The sequence below is a fragment of the Micromys minutus genome, assembly GCF_963924665.1.
Source record: "Micromys minutus genome assembly, chromosome: 7".
NCBI classification, from domain to species: Eukaryota; Metazoa; Chordata; class Mammalia; order Rodentia; family Muridae; genus Micromys; species Micromys minutus.
Window position 1 is genome coordinate 5,719,998 of NC_137976.1, and position 17,281 is coordinate 5,737,278.

The 17,281-nt window shown below is 40.7% G+C and overlaps 2 protein-coding genes across 5 annotated transcripts in view; both read left to right on the forward strand.

Annotated features, from left to right (window-relative positions):
* Nucleotides 1-7,992, forward strand: part of PAXBP1 (PAX3 and PAX7 binding protein 1) — a 29,025-nt gene extending 21,033 nt beyond the window's left edge. Inside the window, exons 15-18 of the mRNA XM_080919589.1 lie at nt 349-415; nt 3,228-3,374; nt 5,204-5,358; nt 6,854-7,992. Of these exons, the coding sequence (XP_080775715.1) occupies nt 349-415; nt 3,228-3,374; nt 5,204-5,358; nt 6,854-6,971 (487 nt within the window). The 3' untranslated portion in view covers nt 6,972-7,992. The remainder of the gene's footprint in view (nt 1-348; nt 416-3,227; nt 3,375-5,203; nt 5,359-6,853) is intronic.
* A 2,853-nt stretch (nt 7,993-10,845) lies between these two features.
* SYNJ1 (synaptojanin 1) overlaps nt 10,846-17,281 on the forward strand; it is a 69,201-nt gene continuing 62,765 nt past the window's right edge. For all 4 annotated transcript variants that reach the window (XM_080919084.1, XM_080919086.1, XM_080919085.1 and 1 more), the window contains exons 1-2: nt 10,846-10,907; nt 11,697-11,842. In XM_080919084.1, coding sequence (XP_080775210.1) covers nt 11,719-11,842 — 124 coding nt within the window. In that variant the 5' untranslated portion in view covers nt 10,846-10,907; nt 11,697-11,718. The remainder of the gene's footprint in view (nt 10,908-11,696; nt 11,843-17,281) is intronic.

Sequence of the window (17,281 nt, forward strand, 5' to 3'; positions counted from 1 at the left end):
GTATCTCAAAATTGAGTTTGTTGCTTGGTTCCTTGGGTTTATTTGCTTTCGTAGGGCTTCAGACTCTTTCCTCTCTTTTCCCCCTCTTTTTTGCATCTCCCTTTTTCCTTTTTTCTGTCTTCTTCTCTCCTTTTATCCCTCTCCCCTTCTCTCTCTCCCTCTCTCCCTATGTCCTCACCTGTCTGTTGCTTCTGAGGTGAATGCTAAGCAAGCACTGCCCAGAGCCTCACTCCAGCTGCACACTGCTGAGTCCTTTTTCTGATCCTATTTATTGTAGACATTCTTGTTGATAGGAATGAAGTGGCATTTACTTGTACAATATTTGATTGTGCTTTATTTCTCTTTTAGTGTCTTAGAAAATAAAAATTCCGGGCCTTATTTATTTTTTCAACGACAGTTTTGGTCTTCTGTCAAGGTATGTTAATCATAGACCATCTAAAAACATAATTTTTTTGGACTTCATGTACTATATTTTGAGACAATTTTTTGTTTCTTATTAACTCTTAGATTTATATCTGAGACATACACACACCTTCATCTTATAACCAAGTATTATTTCAAATGTTTATTTCAATTTGATACTTGGATAGCAAGGTTTGAAAGTAAGGTCCGTGCAGTCTCAAACTATTCAACTATAGGCCACAGCATACTGAATAGACAAAGTAGTGTGTCCAGCAGCGAGGGCACCATAGAGCACCAGCTCCTCCAGAGAGAGTCAGTGCTGCAGCATAGCTGGGACAGAAGCCTTCTCTGAGGTTTACAGCACAGTTTGTAAGTAGACAGCCCACAGATGATAAAGGGCCCCAGGGTGCTCCTGTGGACAGCTCTGGTGTTGCAGGAGGAGATCCTCTTCCTCCCCAGGAAGTGAGTTAAGTAGACTCCAGAGAAAAGAGCGGGTGACGACGAAGATGGAGCCAAGTGCAGGTAGATGGCCAGGAGTAGGGACACAGTAGAATCATGAGGAAAGCTCTGTGTTTCTCTCCTCTGCAGAGATTTACACACATTCACACCAATTATGTGCATTTTATGGAGCACATTTGTCACCACTATCAAGATAAAAGACACGCCACTCCAAAATTCCCCTTTGTAGTTTAGCCCACTTGTGAAGACCCCCCAACCTGTTTGTGTTCCGTGGTTTTATTAGTGGTCTTCTACAGTAGGGAGCCATTTGAGTGAGGCTGGCCCTTCTCCTTGGGGGTGTTTGACATTGACTTGCATTTCCTGTTAGCAGTGGTTTGCTGCTTTTTACTGCTGAGGGAGTTGTAAGAGTTCAGTTTTCCTTTGATTAATTCATTTCCTGATTATGAGGTCTTGAAATGGTTTTCAGCTGGAGTAGTGAAGATGGGGTGAGCATCTTCTCAGTCTGCGTTCTCATTTCACCCCACTGAGTGACACCAGGAGAGGCTGTTGGTGTGTGTTCCTCAGCAGCATGTGAAGAAGGCTTTGCATTCTGTGCTCTCCATTTGCTGAACTGACTGGTGGTGTTGAGCCCTATTCATGTCCTTACCTTGCCTCTCTTGTTCTCAGGTCTTTTGCTCATGTTTTAAATTGACCATTTTCTTCTTGTGCTTAGAGTTCTAAATTCTGGAGAAAACATAATAGCGATGATTTTTAAACTTTTGTCTGGTTTGTTTTTCATTTATTTCAAGGGTAAAAGTTCCTGTGGTTTTTGTTGTTGCTGAATTGAGGTCCTGTGTAGGCCAGGCCCATTTTAGACTTGCTGTGCAGCCCAGGATGCTGATGAGCTCCTGTGGTCTTCCTCCGCAGTGCTGGGGCTGAAGCTGCAGCTCTCATGCCGATGCACACTGGCCATTGGACTCAGTGATTGCACCTGAGCGGGATTCTCAGCACTGCCTGTCTCCTGCTAGGGTTCTCTGCTTTAGAAGTCATACTTACAGGTGTTTTCCTTAGAGACAACCATGAAGTTTCTCTCCTGTACCTACAGGTTTCATAGTTTTAGGTTTTACATTTACATCTGTTTACATTTTAACTTTTTAGTTTTACATTAAAACTTTTTCATAGTTTTAGGTTTTACATTTTATGTTTTAACTGAGAGCCTAGGCATTCACATGGAGATTCATAGCTGCCTGTAATTCCTGTTCCAGGGAATCCAGTGTGGCCTCCTTAGGCACCACACACATGTGGTGCACAGACATTCATGCAGGCAGAACATCTATATACACAAAGTAAAATTAAATAAAAATACATTTAGATGTAACGCCTGGATTAAATCCCCTTGTTCCTCTCTCATTTCCACTCTGGCCTTTCAGTGCCCACATGTTCCAACAGTATTTGCTCTGAACACAGTCCTGCTTTGAATTGTTACTTGAGTGTGATATGAGAGTCATGGGTGACTTTTAGCATGGAAAGGACATAAACAAATAGCCTCTTTTAAGATGAGTTTATGTGCTGTGTAGAACTGATGGGTTGAAGTAGGTTGAGGAAGGTAATAAATTGGAACTTTTTTGGCTACCTCTGTGTTGTGCCACACCCTTTATATTGAGACCTAAGAATGACTCTGTCAAGTAGACACTGTCACTGTTGTTCTTTGTATAGGTCAGGGAGGCACAGTCTGACCTGCAGTGTCATTCCATTGCTAACACAAGACGGGAATCTAGTTCAGGGCACTCTGCCTTTGAATAGCTCTTAACAGAATTCATTAAGAAAATTAATTCTGCATACCCTCAAGCCTCCATGTGTTGGTTTTTCTCTTAAAGGAGACTAGCTTTGTATCGTCCTTAAGAAAATCGAGTGGAGATCCTCAGATCTTGTCTAGGCTTGTTTCTCTTTGGAACCGTGCTCAGGAAAGGCACTGCAGCACACTGGCAGTCACTGCGGGAGCTGCAGTGGTGAGAAAGAAGGGCAGGTTGAGTGGCGGTGCAGTCAGAGGATTCGGCAAAGATCAAGACAGACCTGTGTGCTTCTGACCCGAGTAGCTGGTTACAGAGTGCTGCCCTTTACTAAACTGAGAAATAAGTGGGAAACTAGGCATTGTTATGGTTGGGTGGGATGAGACTTCATTTCATGACAACACCTCTCATTTTTATACATGTTGTGCGTAAGCAGTGTTTATTATAAGAAATGTTCAGATAGTTCAGAAGTGTTTATTAATACAAGGCATCCATCGTGTTTCGTGTGGTGTTATACTATGTAACTATTTTACTCTGTACTTAATAATAATTGCTTGATACTACCTGACAGTATTTCAATTTTTTCCCCCTTTTTAGCTATTGGGAAATTTTCTTCAGTGGTATGGCATTTTTTCAAACAAAACTCTTCAGGAGTTATCAATAGACGGCTTGTTAAACAGATACATCCTCATGGCTTTTCAGAACTCAGAATACGGAGATGACAGCATCAGAAAAGCCCAAAATGTGAGTTGAGTACCACGTACTATAGATCAGGGTGGGTCAGCAAGTTGGGTACCACGTACTATAGATCAGGGCGAGTTCAGCTTCTTTGTCTAAAGACTGGGGGAGTTTTATAAAATAACATGGACATGAATGTATATCTCTCTGTAGTTGTGGTTCTTTGGGTATTTTTCTAGATATCAGTGAAATGTTTATTTTAGGAGTAGTTTTCTTCATAGTTGGTTGTTTTGAACAGTTCAGAATAGCTATTTTTTCTCTCTCTCACTTGAATAATTTTAATGGAGTAAGGGGGGGGTGCCTTGTGCCTTTAATCCTAGCATTAAAAGGCAGAGGCAGACAGATCTCTGAGTTCAAAGCCAACCTGGTTTATATAAAATTCCAGGACAGCCAGGGTTACACAGAGAAATCCTGTCTTGAAAAACAAACAAAAATAATTTTAATATTGTTTGGTTTTCTACTTATAGTTTGATAGTTTAAATATATATTTGTAGTAATCATTAATAGTCATAACAATTATTATATTACCATAAATCTGCTAATAGCAGGGGTGTTTTTTGTTTGGTTGTTTTTTTGTTTTTGTTTTTGTTGTTGTTGTTGTTGTACTTTGTTTTGTTTGTGAGGGTTTTGGTTTTTCAGAGACAGGGTTTACTTTGTATTTCTGGCTGTTGTTGAATCCACTGCATAGCCTAGGCTGGCCTTGAACTCACAGATCTCACTGCCTTTGCCTCCCCAGTGCTGGATGGGAGGCTCTAGTCACCTCACCTAGCACAAGGTTGTTTGTTTTTAACTTTGGAACCTCATCAGACTAAATCTTTTAACACATAGCCTCACTGCCACAAACATTTGTATATATTTCCTACAATCCTGAATTTTACTCCTCAGGTCCAGACCAGAGTCATTTAGTATCTGGGCATTCACACTGATGCTGTACTGCTCCCTAATCCTTAGTCACCCATCCCAATGTGCATTTTCAGTTGTGTAAAATATTGTTCACTTGCAGAAATAAACAGCTTATTTAATAGCTTCCTTTAATCTCGAGTAGTGCTTCATTCTTTCTTTATCTTTACAACTGACACCTTTGAAGGTGACAGGCCAGTTATTTTGTAATGACCTCTTGTTGTGAGTTTGTCTAAGATCTCTCCATTAGATTCAAGTTCTGCATCTTTGGATGAGACTGTTCATTTTTCTGTGTGGTTTTATTCCTTAGAAGACTTCTAGAGCTTGATAATATGTCCCCTCTTTAAGTTAAGTGCTCTCTTTCTTGATATTTCAGCTCCTTTTATACGTGCTGTGTCCCTGGGATAAGCTATTCCTTTAGTAACCCTTTGTTCTTTTAATAGTGAGCCTTTTTTTTTACCTGTTTGGATAATGACTGACCAGAGTAGACTGTCTTCTCTGGAGGGAACCAGTCTCATACTTTTTAAGCCTTGACACTCCCCTGTTGGCTGGGTTAAGGCTCTTGCTGTGTGCTGGATCTCTTGTATAGATATTCTTACTCTTACTTTGGGCTAAAACCTTTGGGAAGGAAGAGACTGTAGTACCATATTTATACAGGTATTTTTACAAGGGAACTTGGTTTGATTAAGTCACATTGGATAACTGAAAGGAAATAGGCAAACAGTTATCATTTCATGTCTATTTACATACTTGGCAAATTAACTTGTTTTTTGAGTGTGTGATCCATTGTGAAAAATCAGACATATTGGTATAGTTACTACAAGAAGTCAGGTTTTTAAAGATTCCTTATAAAGTATTAAGTCATTACCATCATATATCTTTAGCTTTGACATTTTCATTCTGTTCTAATTATTGTATTTGTATGTTCTACATAGGTAATCAACTGTTTCCCTAAACAGTGGTTTGTGAATCTGAAAGGAGAAAGAACTATTTCTCAGTTAGAAAATTTTTGCCGATATCTTGTACATTTAGCAGATACAATTTACAGGAACAGTATTGGGTGCTCTGATGTGGAAAAAAGAAATGCAAGGTAATTTGTTTCTTTATTGTAATTAATGGAATGGTAATCTAGAGTTTCTTTAGTTGTCAGATATTAAGTAATTCAGTGGAGTCATTTTAGCTTGTTTCTTTATTTTGTAAAGTTTTATTATATTTGTATATGTAAGGATATACTACTCATGTGCCATTTCATTGTACATTTAATTAGTGTTGCAAACCTGCCAAATACACATTTTTATTTGTGTCCCTTCCATCCCCATACATTAAATTTGGAAGCTTTTAAAGAAAGACTTAAAGTAAGTCTTAGAGCAGTGAATAGTTGTATTTTTGTCTCATGAGGAATTGAATAGATTCACAGGTTTAGGATGCAGTGATCCTTGGCCTTTGAGGTGTCATTATGTAAATGTAAAACCTAGAAAGAACGGCCCTGAAATAGTCCCGTGTTAAAGTTGAGGTTCTATTTTAATAGAGCCTTGGCTCTATACCTTGATCCATGTTATGGACTAAAACCCATTTCATGGTGGTTTGGGAGCAATTTAGGTCTGGTTTTCATGAAAATTTTTAGGAAGGAGATAGCCACAGTTCATTAGGAGGCTGAGCCAGGAGACTCAAAAACTTAAGGTCTGCCTGGGCTTCCAATTGAGCTCAGGGCCAGCCTGAGTGCTCTGTCTGTAAGCCTTGGTTCACACAGCAGCAGCACATGGAGCTTGGTAAATGTGCCTTCTGTTTCCCTGCCCTGCAGAAGCCTGCAGTGGGGCTCCTGTTGTCCCATTAGTCCGTAACCCTGGAGTGAAACTCAGATGTGTGCTTACTCATTCTGTCAAGAATGCTGATGTTCACATCTCAGGGTTTCTTCAAATTAAGGTAGTGTGTTTACAGCAGTGCTGAGAAAGAAAGCAGAAATAGGCTTTATTGGATGAATATTAGTGGAGTTGAAGTCTGGCTCTTCATAGGTTGATGATGAAATAAATTAGAATTTTCTGTTAAGTTGTGCTCCAAAAGAACCGGGACTATAGGGCTGGGAAAGAGAGACAGCTCCAAAGGGGCTTGGGATCATCTGATTTCTTTGTATTGACCAAAATCATTTATCTAAATGAAGTTGTTTTGTTTCTGTGTATAAATGAATTTCCTGTCCTCGGGTCAGTCATTTAAACATGAGTTTTGTTTTATGTGGATAAATAACAGAGTAAAAATATTTTTCATATATTTGGTTCTGTTTTGATAGTGACATACAGATGTGTCATGACACGTGTACTGTGGTCAGGACAGCTTCCAGGATTTGGTTCTCTCCTACCATGTGGGATCTGGAGATTGACTTTGTATTCGGTTTGGCGGCAAGCATCTTTACAAGTGAACCATTTTGCCAGCCCTGCAGATGTTTTAAAACATGCCATAGTTTTCATGTCTTCTCCATATTTTAAAATATATACTTGGAAGGGTTGTTTTGCAGATTTTCTAAGTTAGTTATAAAATCAAGAACAAATATTATCTCAATATAATATTGCAAATTTTGTTATCTCTTTCAGGGAAAATATAAAACAGATAGTAAAACTCCTTGCAAGTGTTCGGGCTTTGGATCATGCTCTGTCTGTTGCAAGTGACCACAATGTGAAAGAAGTCAAGTGTCTGATTGAAGGAAAATAGATCTGAGACCAAAAAGTGTTTGCTTTGCTGCCATTCCCAGTGTGTAAATTTTGTATATATGTAAAGTTTCTTAAACTGTAATATACTGGTTCTTGTTTTAATACAAAACATTATATTAATACTGTGTCCTTAAATGTGATTTCTTCAGAATGAAAGAAATTCAGATTATTTCTAGGGGTCTATGGATGTTTTCCTTATTGCCTGTCATATTTTTTTTACAGAAGTATTTTATATGGTCATTAAATTGACTTCGTTAAGTGTCCTCTATAAATGATGTGTGTTTGGTGTAAATTGTGTAATTATGCATATGTGTGTGTGTGTGTGTGTGTGTGTGTGTGTGTGTAATTTTACCACTGTGGATTTTCATGCTGGAAGTTTTCGGTGTTTTTCTACAGAGGAGCTTTCTAATAGCAGAACATCATCCAGTAGCAGTTGTTGTAGGGAAGTACCTCACTGCTGCAGCAGAAGGGCTGGCAGGTGAGGGTCTTCACTCCCACTTTGGCTAGTGTTACTGTCACTGTGGCTGTGCTGCCTTAAAATGAAAACTGAAAGAAGACTTTGTCGTGTGAATGTGGAATTTTGTGAGTCAGCCTTGGAGGCAACTGTGGGTCTGATAGGAGCTCTAGGCAGTATATGCAGTAGCTGGGGTAGGATGTCAGTTTAGTTTTGACAATAAGCCACAAACTAACTGCACAGTTCAGCCTGACTGTCTTTCTTGTTATTTTCTTCCCTGCCCTGCCTATAGATAGATGAATTTCTACAGTCTATTCTGTTTTGAATCCCACATATGTGAGTTATATATGCAATAAAGAACATGCCTTGCTGATTAGACATGCCCAGACAGTTTACTCTCCACGGTTTTCTGTAATGTTTATACCACAGTGTACATACTCAGAGAAACTTGTTTTAAGGTTAATGCTTTCTGATTCTGTGCTTTTCAGAAAAGGAACTTTTTGGAAATTCAGGACTATCGTTTGATAAATATATATGTAATTAAGCTTTAGTCAAGCATTAAATTAATTTTTAAATATGTCCTTTGTTGTATTTTGCTGGTGTTTAAGTTCAGAGCACACATACAGTGGTTCATACGGTAAGGTTATTAACAGACCAGTGTGTTCTTGGGTGAGACAGCATCATGTTCTCCTTTCCCCCATCAATTTTGTATGTGTTGCAGGAGTATGTGCTGTCTCTACATACTCATTCTGGATGAGGATTTTTTGTTATTAATCTTTGTTGGCTCCTAAGTGGGATTAAACTTCAGAGCACTCATTCTCCTGAATTAAACATAAATATGTACACAAATATGTATTTGGACCTTAATCTGTGTTTCCAAGCCCATCCATATAAAATCATTTTTCCTGTATCTGGCTTTAGTAATTCTTCAGATAAACTCTGACTGCCTGTGCTAACTTTTGGGAACAGGCTTTAATAACACTGTCCCTAAGGGTCTGATGCAAGGTGAATAAAAGACAGAGCTGCATGTAGAAAGTGCTCTTCATGTCTCCACAAGGTTGTCACCCCTCAATGAGCAAAGAGCACAAAAGATGGAATTCTCGTACTGGTTGATTGTCTCAGTTACTCTCTTGAGTGCTTAAGGCCAGAAATTGGATATAGTTGTCACCAGAATCATGTATCTTATAAAGGTTCTCAGCTCAACTTAGAGAATCATTAGCCTTCATGCCGCTACATGAGCACCCTCCCCTCTGCCTCCTTTGTGTGGGTACCTGTGATTTAGTCTCTTGCATAACCACAACAATCTACCAGATATCTAAAACTTGGTTAGACTGCTTCACCCAGTCACCTCTTTGCTAGGTACAGGTATCAGAGTGTGAGCATTCCAACAGCCTTACCATTGCTCAGTTTCAGTTGGCATGGCATTGGCTTCTCTGCAAAGCTTTAGACTATCTCTATACCACTCAAAAACGTTTTGAGTTGGCGTACTATAAGAGACACTGATTCGCTAAAATGTGCAGCTACACTGTAACAGTAATAAATAGGAAAAGGACAGTCAGGAATGTTCAAAGGTCACTAGTATGTTTTTCAAATCTTGGGCTTATTTTATAATTAAAAATATGTTTTGAAAAGATTTAGGAAAACTAAGACTTATCAGGGCTGCTTTAGTTTAATTTGGGGAAAAAAATTGTAACACAGAAGCTTGGACCTTCACTTTTCTAGTTCAAAAAACCGAGAACAGGCAGAATGCTTGCTTTAGAAAGAGCCTAGTGCACAATTCTCACCTTGAGAGTTTATTGTGTAGTCTCACAGGGATTTGATTACAGCTCCACTTGGGGTGATTCCGGTTGTCATAGAAAGGTACATCCCTAGGACTGGTGTGCCCTCAACTTGTAGAATGCCTGCCTAGTATTCGTGAAGCTTTGGGTTCTGTCACCACATAAATCAAGTATGGTTAGCACACCAGCCTGGGCTCTGTGACACTTTGTCTCAAACAACAAAAGTTACCTCCAAGGTATTACAATTCATTGGCCAGCTCTCCTGAACCCTTTTTTTATACAGTCATCACACTTAAGAAAAATCCCACTCTCAAATCTTTTTTAAAGGACTATTCCTACCTGAAATGAACACGTCTTGGGAGGAAAATGACTAACTACAATTCACAGCAAGCAAGCAATTATTGTAAGCTTGTGGTTACTGTAACCACAACAAAAAGCAAAAGTTGTTCTAAGGAGACTACTAAGTGAGAAGATCTCCTTGGCTGGAGGTGGCTTCTCTCATGTTTAGTTTGCTTTTAGTATTTTAGAACCAGGGTGGGTTTGTCTTCTCTAAAATAGAGAAATGTTGAGTCGCATGACAGCACGTTAGAGGAAATAGTTTTGTGCAATACGTCATATTTAAATTGTGCTTTTGGGAAGAAAGTAAAAAGGGGAAGAGGCTAGGGGAAAGCAAAGGCAAATGGAAACATGTTCCTCGAATTTTCAGTTCCTTTCTAAAGCCCTACTGACTAGTTTCCTTCCATTTTTGTCTCTTAAGTATAAGCAGAATAATTCTGCTGGACACAAATTAAAGGCATACGTCTCATTTCAAAAGATAGTATGAAGTGGTGTGATGCCCTTAGTTATAAAATCGGTATGCAAATTTTGGATATAGATTGGTATCGGTATCCGCTGTTGGCAAATCGGTACGTAAGTGACAGCCATGTTTTTGTTTAACTGCCTTGAGTACCTGGTTGCTGATTTCCCTACTCTCCACTACATTAAATTGAGCACTCTAACACTCAGGGAGCCCCTGGAGCTCTGAGATCACACTGAATAGTCAGGGAACAGTCTCCTGCTGCCTCCTTGACGACAGACACCATGGACAGCTCTTCGGGCACCACCCAGCCCGCGCAGGGTGCAGACTGTCCCCCGCCTTTCACTCTCTCGTTGGGTCCGCGGAGGCGGCAGGGGGTGGTCCTGATGCCCGACTCAAGCACGAATCAACACGGGCTCCCCACAGCTCTTTGCTGCAGTCCCTCCCTGTCTCCCGCGGGGAGGGCTGAGCCTAGAGGACTCCACGCGAGAAGGCTGGACCCTCCCTCAACCCGCTCCTCCGGCCGTGCCGCCTGTCCACTCCCGGGGTGACTGAAGCTTCACGGACCCAGGTCGCAGCGGCCGCAGAAACTGGGTGGCCCGCGAGCTCCCGGCTCGGCAGCACGGTCCCGCGTGGGCGGAAACGGCTCCGCCCCTTCATCCCAAGGGGCGGGTTTTCCGCCCCGGCAGCGGCGCAATGCGGAAGAGCTGGACCTGCTGGAGCGGAAGTGACGCTTCGGGCGGCTGTAGCGGCGGCGGCTGCGGGAGAAGGCGGAGGAGGAGCCGGAGGAAGAGGTGAGGCAGCGTGCGGGGGGGTTGGGGGAGCGGCCCCGGCTAGACCCAGCGGCAGCCGGCCGGACGGGTGGACGCTTCCTGAGCGGTGGCTGCGGTCGCAGCCGGGTCGCAAGCGGTGAGAGGCGGCAGAGGGCCGAGGGCAGCGGGTTGTGAGGAGACCCCGGGGCGGCGGGTGGCTGCGGTGACAGCGGCTGTCACCCAGCGGGCGGGAAAGGACCCAGTCAGCACAGGCTCCGGGGCATCTCTTGAGGTGCGTAATGGAGGCGCTGGACTGCCCGGTGCCTCCGTTCCTCCGGCTGCCCGGGAACTCCTTGAGTGGCGGTGGGATCCCTTCGTCACTGTGAGCTTCGTGACTGGGCAGGAGGCGGCGGTCACCTGTGTGGCTTTCCCTGCCCTTCGCCGCCGCCCTGGAGAGTCTGCGGTGTGATAATCCCTTCCCTCTCTGGCCCCCTCGGGAGCTTTGAACTAGCCTGATTAACCTTTCCTCCCATCCCCTTGCCTTTTCCGCTTAAGGATCAGCTTGAAGTTTCCCCCATCAGTTCCCCTTCAGTAGTGACAAATCGTGAAGCAGGAAGCTGATAAACAACCCCAACTGAAAATACGCTCCAGATTTTTCCTTTGGGTAAACATAAATTAAGTGGGAAATTCACCTTATCCAAACCAGAACCAACGGTGCTAAAACCCTGCCTTGCCTTGCCGTATCTTGAGAATTGGAAGCATTTCCTTTTGCCTTTTGGTAAAAATTTGGTGACGCCTTATCTTTTGGAATAAATTGTTTACCCCTGAGCTTTCTTTTTCTCTACCCCCCGCCACCCTCATCAAACTTGTCAGGGAGGGACCTCAGGATGTCTAGCAGTCCTTTCAGCACAAGAAAACCTCTGGTCCATTGGCTTGATTTTCACAGGGCTGCCTCTGAAGAAAGGAGAATGGCGTTCAGCAAAGGATTTCGGATCTACCACAAATTGGATCCCCCACCGTTCAGCCTCATAGTGGAAACTAGGCATAAGGAAGAATGTCTCATGTTCGAGTCCGGGGCCGTGGCTGTGCTCTGTAAGTCACGTGTTTTAACCCGGCCGATTATGATCACTGTTTTGATTATAACTCGCAAGTTCAACACTTTATTAAAAAAAAAATCTTGAAAACCTTCATACTCGATTTTATCTTATGGATTTATGCTTTGACTTAATTTGAGTGAAAGTTTATTTTCTGTAAACTCAGAGTTAGGTTTTTATTGGGGTGATGGTGGTACAGGGAGGTTCAGATTTTGCTGATAGGAGTTTGCTTTCCTTCTGTTCTGCTTCGAGAAGTTTATTTTTTTGTAAAATGGTATTGCAGTTTTGTCTTTTCACATTAACCCAATAAAACAGCTTGCATTTCCTGTAATGCACGGAATTAAAGGTCAGATTTAATAGTAATGGTATTAATTCGTTATAGGTTTCTATGCGTTTTACGTCAAACCTTTTATTTATTTATTTGTTTGTTTGTTCTGTGTGCTCATGTGTGATATTGGTAGGTCAGATTCAGGGTTTCGGTCATACTAGGCAAGTGCTATAACATCTGCTTCTCCAGCCTAAGCTTTTATATCTTTAATACGAATTGCAAACAGCTTCTAAAAATTTCATGCAGCATATGTGATTGATTTCATATTATTGAAAAAAAATGGCCTTTATTTGAAAAGGACTACCTATTTTACCACAAAAAAATATTAACATTTGGGTAAATTTGTGGCCGATAGGTGAAAATAAAAAGACCGGTTAACATTGTGCTTCTTCTTTTTTTAAAACATTTAGTCATTTATTTGTGTGTAGGTGGGGGGCAAGTGGAGGTCAGAGGGCAGCTTATGGGACCTCCTCCTCCTATATAGGCACCAGGGATTGAACTCAAGTCTTCAGGCTTGGTGGCAAAAGCTTTGTACCTGCTGAGACATCTAATGTAGCCTATGCTTCATTCTTAGTATAAGACTGGGGCAGATGACCCCAGTTTGGAATTGTCTCAAGTATTTTTTAAACATATTTTCTAATGAAGCTACTTGTTCTTTATCAGCATCATCTTAACAGTCTGTTATAGTTATAGCTGGGGCTTTCATAATATAGGCCATGCTATTGAATTCCAGACCCCCTGCCTCCATCACAGGTGTGCACTACTGTGCCAGGGATAAGCAGTGCTGGGGACTGACCTCAGGGCTCCATGCCTGCTAGGCCAGCACCCTGCCAGCTGAGCTGTGTCTCCAGCCCAGCCCTCTGTTATGTTTATGGAACATGCTGTTTGGACTTAGGAGATGGTCAGTTGCTAAATGCTTGCTAGTGAGTGTGAGGATCTGAGTTTGATCCCCAGAACCTTCATTACATGCTTGTAATCCCAGTACTAGGGAAGCAGAAACAAGAAAGTCTCTGGGGCTTTCTGTTCAGCTGCTGTAGTCAAGTGCTTAAGCTCCGGGTTGGGCATAAGAATCTATCTCAAAAAGTAATATGGAGAGCAATAACGGAAGATGCTTTAACAATCTCGGCCGCCACACACACACCTGTACACATACACACACACACACACACACACCTATACATACACACACATACATATACACACATAGACACATACACACACACACACACATCCACACACACCTATACACATACACACACCTATACACACACACCTATACACATACACACACACATAGACACATACACACACATACACACACATACACACATACATTCACATCCACACACACCTATATACATATACACACACACCTATACACATACACACACACATAGACACATACACACACACACCTATATACACAATCACATTTAAAAGACATATTTACTAATATAAGCCTTAGATATTTTAGATATTGCTCTTTAGACTCAATAAGAGCATAAGACCCAAACCTCAGCATATGATTTTATGTTGGCTCAAGTGTGGCCTGACTGAACTAGTAGAATAGGGAAATGATAGTGACAGAATGAGCAACTCTTAAGCGAATGTTAGTAGATAACATATATCTATGTTTTTGGTGTTTCCAGCAATATGGTCTAAAGGAAGAGACAAGGGGCTAGATACAGCCCAAGAAAAAGCTTAGCTAATATTCAGTATGAACCTCAGCGGTCCAAATTGGTTTTTATGTTATATTTTATTTTTTATGTTTTAATAAAATGAAAAATGTCACACTCCAGTGTTAGTCTCCATAACATGTTTTCATACATTTATACATTTAGATTCTAGTGTATTTTTATATTGTGGTCACTCACAGTTACAAATGGGAAGTCACTGTGGAGCTTACAGATTATGACTTTACCTGTTGTTTTCAGAATTTTGCTGTCAGTTAAGAAAAAAATTAAAAATAATTATACTTATAAAACCTCTAGTAGTTTTTATGCTAAATAATGGTTTTTTTTAAAGACTCAAAACATCTATTTGGTTCATTAATTAAGAAGTGGAGTAACATTAAAATATTATCTTAACAATGTATATCTATTTTCATTGCTGGGAACTGAACCCAGGTTCTGTGTGTTAAGCACTCTACCACCAAGCTGTATCCCTCTCTTAATTGTCTCTTCATGTTGTTTGTCTTCATTGTAAGTAATTATTAGCACAAAAGTTTGAATACTGCTTCTCTCTGGAGGGCTAACATAAATGGATACATATTCTCTTGGATATGTTATCTTTTCTATAAGCTCTACAGCAATACTTAAATTTATTTTGATTTGACTTTTTAATCAATATATAAAAAACATGTAGCTACAACTTATGATGTTTCAGTACATTTATATATTATATAATGTTGAAATGGTGTTAGACGTTTGCAATTTATGGTGAAAACACACAAAACTCCTTATCCTAGTTTTCATAAAATATACAGAACAGTATTATATAAATTCACTTATAAAATTAGTTAGGTGCTGGTGCTGTGTTGTACATCTGTAACCCCAGCATACTGGAGGCAGAAACAGAAAGATCAAACCTTTGAGGCTATCCTGGGCTACATAGAAATATCCTGCCACACACACACACACACATACACACACACACACACACACACACACACACACACACACACACACACACACTAACTTGGCATTTAGTTTGGAGTGCTAGCAAGATAGATGTCCTGCATAGTAAAACAACCTGCAGAATTCCAAATGCCTGCTGCCTCAGGGACTGTCAGGATGATCTGGGTGTATCCTCTTCAACACCATTTCAGGCCTGGAAGCCTCAGGGCATGCTACCTATCAATCTACAAGAAACAGTCTCTGACGTCATTTTTATATTAGGTCAAAGTGGGTCCCTGTTTTCTTAAGACAGAATTCAAACTCTTCAGCCTGTTTTTTGAAGTACTAGGAACTGATCAGTCTTCCTTATGTTCTTATTAGACTTCTAATTACTTAATGTTTGGGGTTGGTTGCTTTAGGTGTTTTGTCTTTGTTTTTGTTTTTCTCACAGTGTTTCTCATACCTTAGGCTAATTTCAAACCTGCTGTATAGCTGAAGATGACCTTAACCTCCTAATCCTCCTGAGTACTAAACCAATGAGCCTAGCCTGAGACAGTAGTTTTCTATGCCCAAGCTGCACAACCTAATGATCTGGGAAGGCATCACAAATACAGATACTTGGGGTCCTATAGTTACATCAGAATGACAGTCACTGAGCAAACCTTACATGTGCCTTACTAGTATAGATTTACCAGATGACTTTTTTTTTTTTGACCTATAGGTTTTATCTAAAATAACCATGCTTTCAGAATTTTAATGCAATGATTTGTATTATGGGGATAATCATTTTCTTGAAGCCCTCAGGCTGAACCAAAAGATAATTCCCCCATGATAATCTCAGTACAGTGCTTTCATATCACATGGAACGGATACAGGTTTCTATCTCTAAGGCTCCACACAATATTTTACTCATGAGGGACACATAGTTATTAAGTGGGAAAGACTAACCTACATTAGAAAGTTGATAGGCTCAAAGTTGTCTGTTTCAAAATATGGTATTTTGGGCTGAGGATATGGCTCAGTGGATAAAGTGTTTGCTGAGCCACCACACGTACTTAACTTTGAATTCCAGCACCCACCTAAAATTCAGAGTGGGTATGAGGTGGGGAAAGGCAGACCCCAGGAGCTGACTGGTCTGTCGGCCAGCTCAAACAGCCAGCTCTGGGCTGACAGACGCTATCTCAAAAACAAAAATACCTGAGCCATGAACCTCTGACCACACACACAAGGATGCTCAAGAGTGCACATGCACACACACACACACACACACACACACACACACACGCACACACACGCACAAATGGAATTTTTGGTATTGATGGAGGGATTGAACCTAGGTTTTACACAGCGTATAGGCAGATACTCTGCTACGGAACTGAGCTACATTCCTTGCCTACTTTAATTTTTTATTGACATATAATAACTTGTATAGTTTAATGGGGTACAATGTGGTATTTTTATATATGCATATAGGGAGTTATGAACAAATCAAGTAATTAAGCATATTCATGACCTCAAACTTATAGTTGTTTTTGAGCCATTCAAAATCCTATCCTAGTTATTTTGAAATATACATTACTGTTGGCTGTAGTTAACCTGGTGTGTAACTAGAGCATCAGAACTCATTCCTCCTAAGAGTTAACTTTTGATCCACAGGTGAATTCTCTCTGCATCACTCCCAGTTATAATCCTAGTCTGTACTTCTGTGACACTGGCTTTTCTTAAGACTCCACAGATGAGTGAGATTATGTCATCCAGGGTTGTCATGCTTCCTTGCCTAGTCACTTCAGATTGTGTTTTCCAGGCCTTTCTCTGCTGTGAAGATAGCAGCATTTTCTTCATGGTAAATGGCATTTCATCCTGTATACCTACACGTAGCACAGAATGGATACGTGTTGTTGTTTTTCTAGGAAATTTATTTTCTGTATTTTAAAGAATTGCACTAGGTATGGTTGCACCAGAGCAGCTCTTAATAGAGTAAACTCTTACATGGGCATGCCTTAAATTTACAGCCTCGTGGGCTACAGTCTGTGTTGTAGTAAATCTGTCTCATGCTTCAGCAAATAAATAATCCTCTTTAGAACTGTAGCTTAAATAAAACAGGAAGGAGAAAAGTCACATGGGGGAGTTGGAGAATGACTCTGAAAAGAGTTGTTAATTCACAAATAGGGTTGAAATTTGGAGGTGTTGCTCAGTGATTAGGGCACTGACCTAATGTGTGTGAAGTTTTAAATTCAACCATTTTTGAAAACACCAAAAATAAAGCAAGTAAGCAAAACCCAAAAGATAGGATTACAAGATGGTGCTATAAACTCTTAAGATGGTAGTGCTAACTCTTAAAATGGATGCCTTTGCTCCCTTTGATGTCAAGTGCTAGTATAAAGGTAAAATTAAATTATTTTCAGCATTTTAAAATAGTATAATTTGGGTCATTTTCAGGCTCAAGTCATATACTTAAAATACATGTAAGTAGATAGCAAAACCATAACACTGA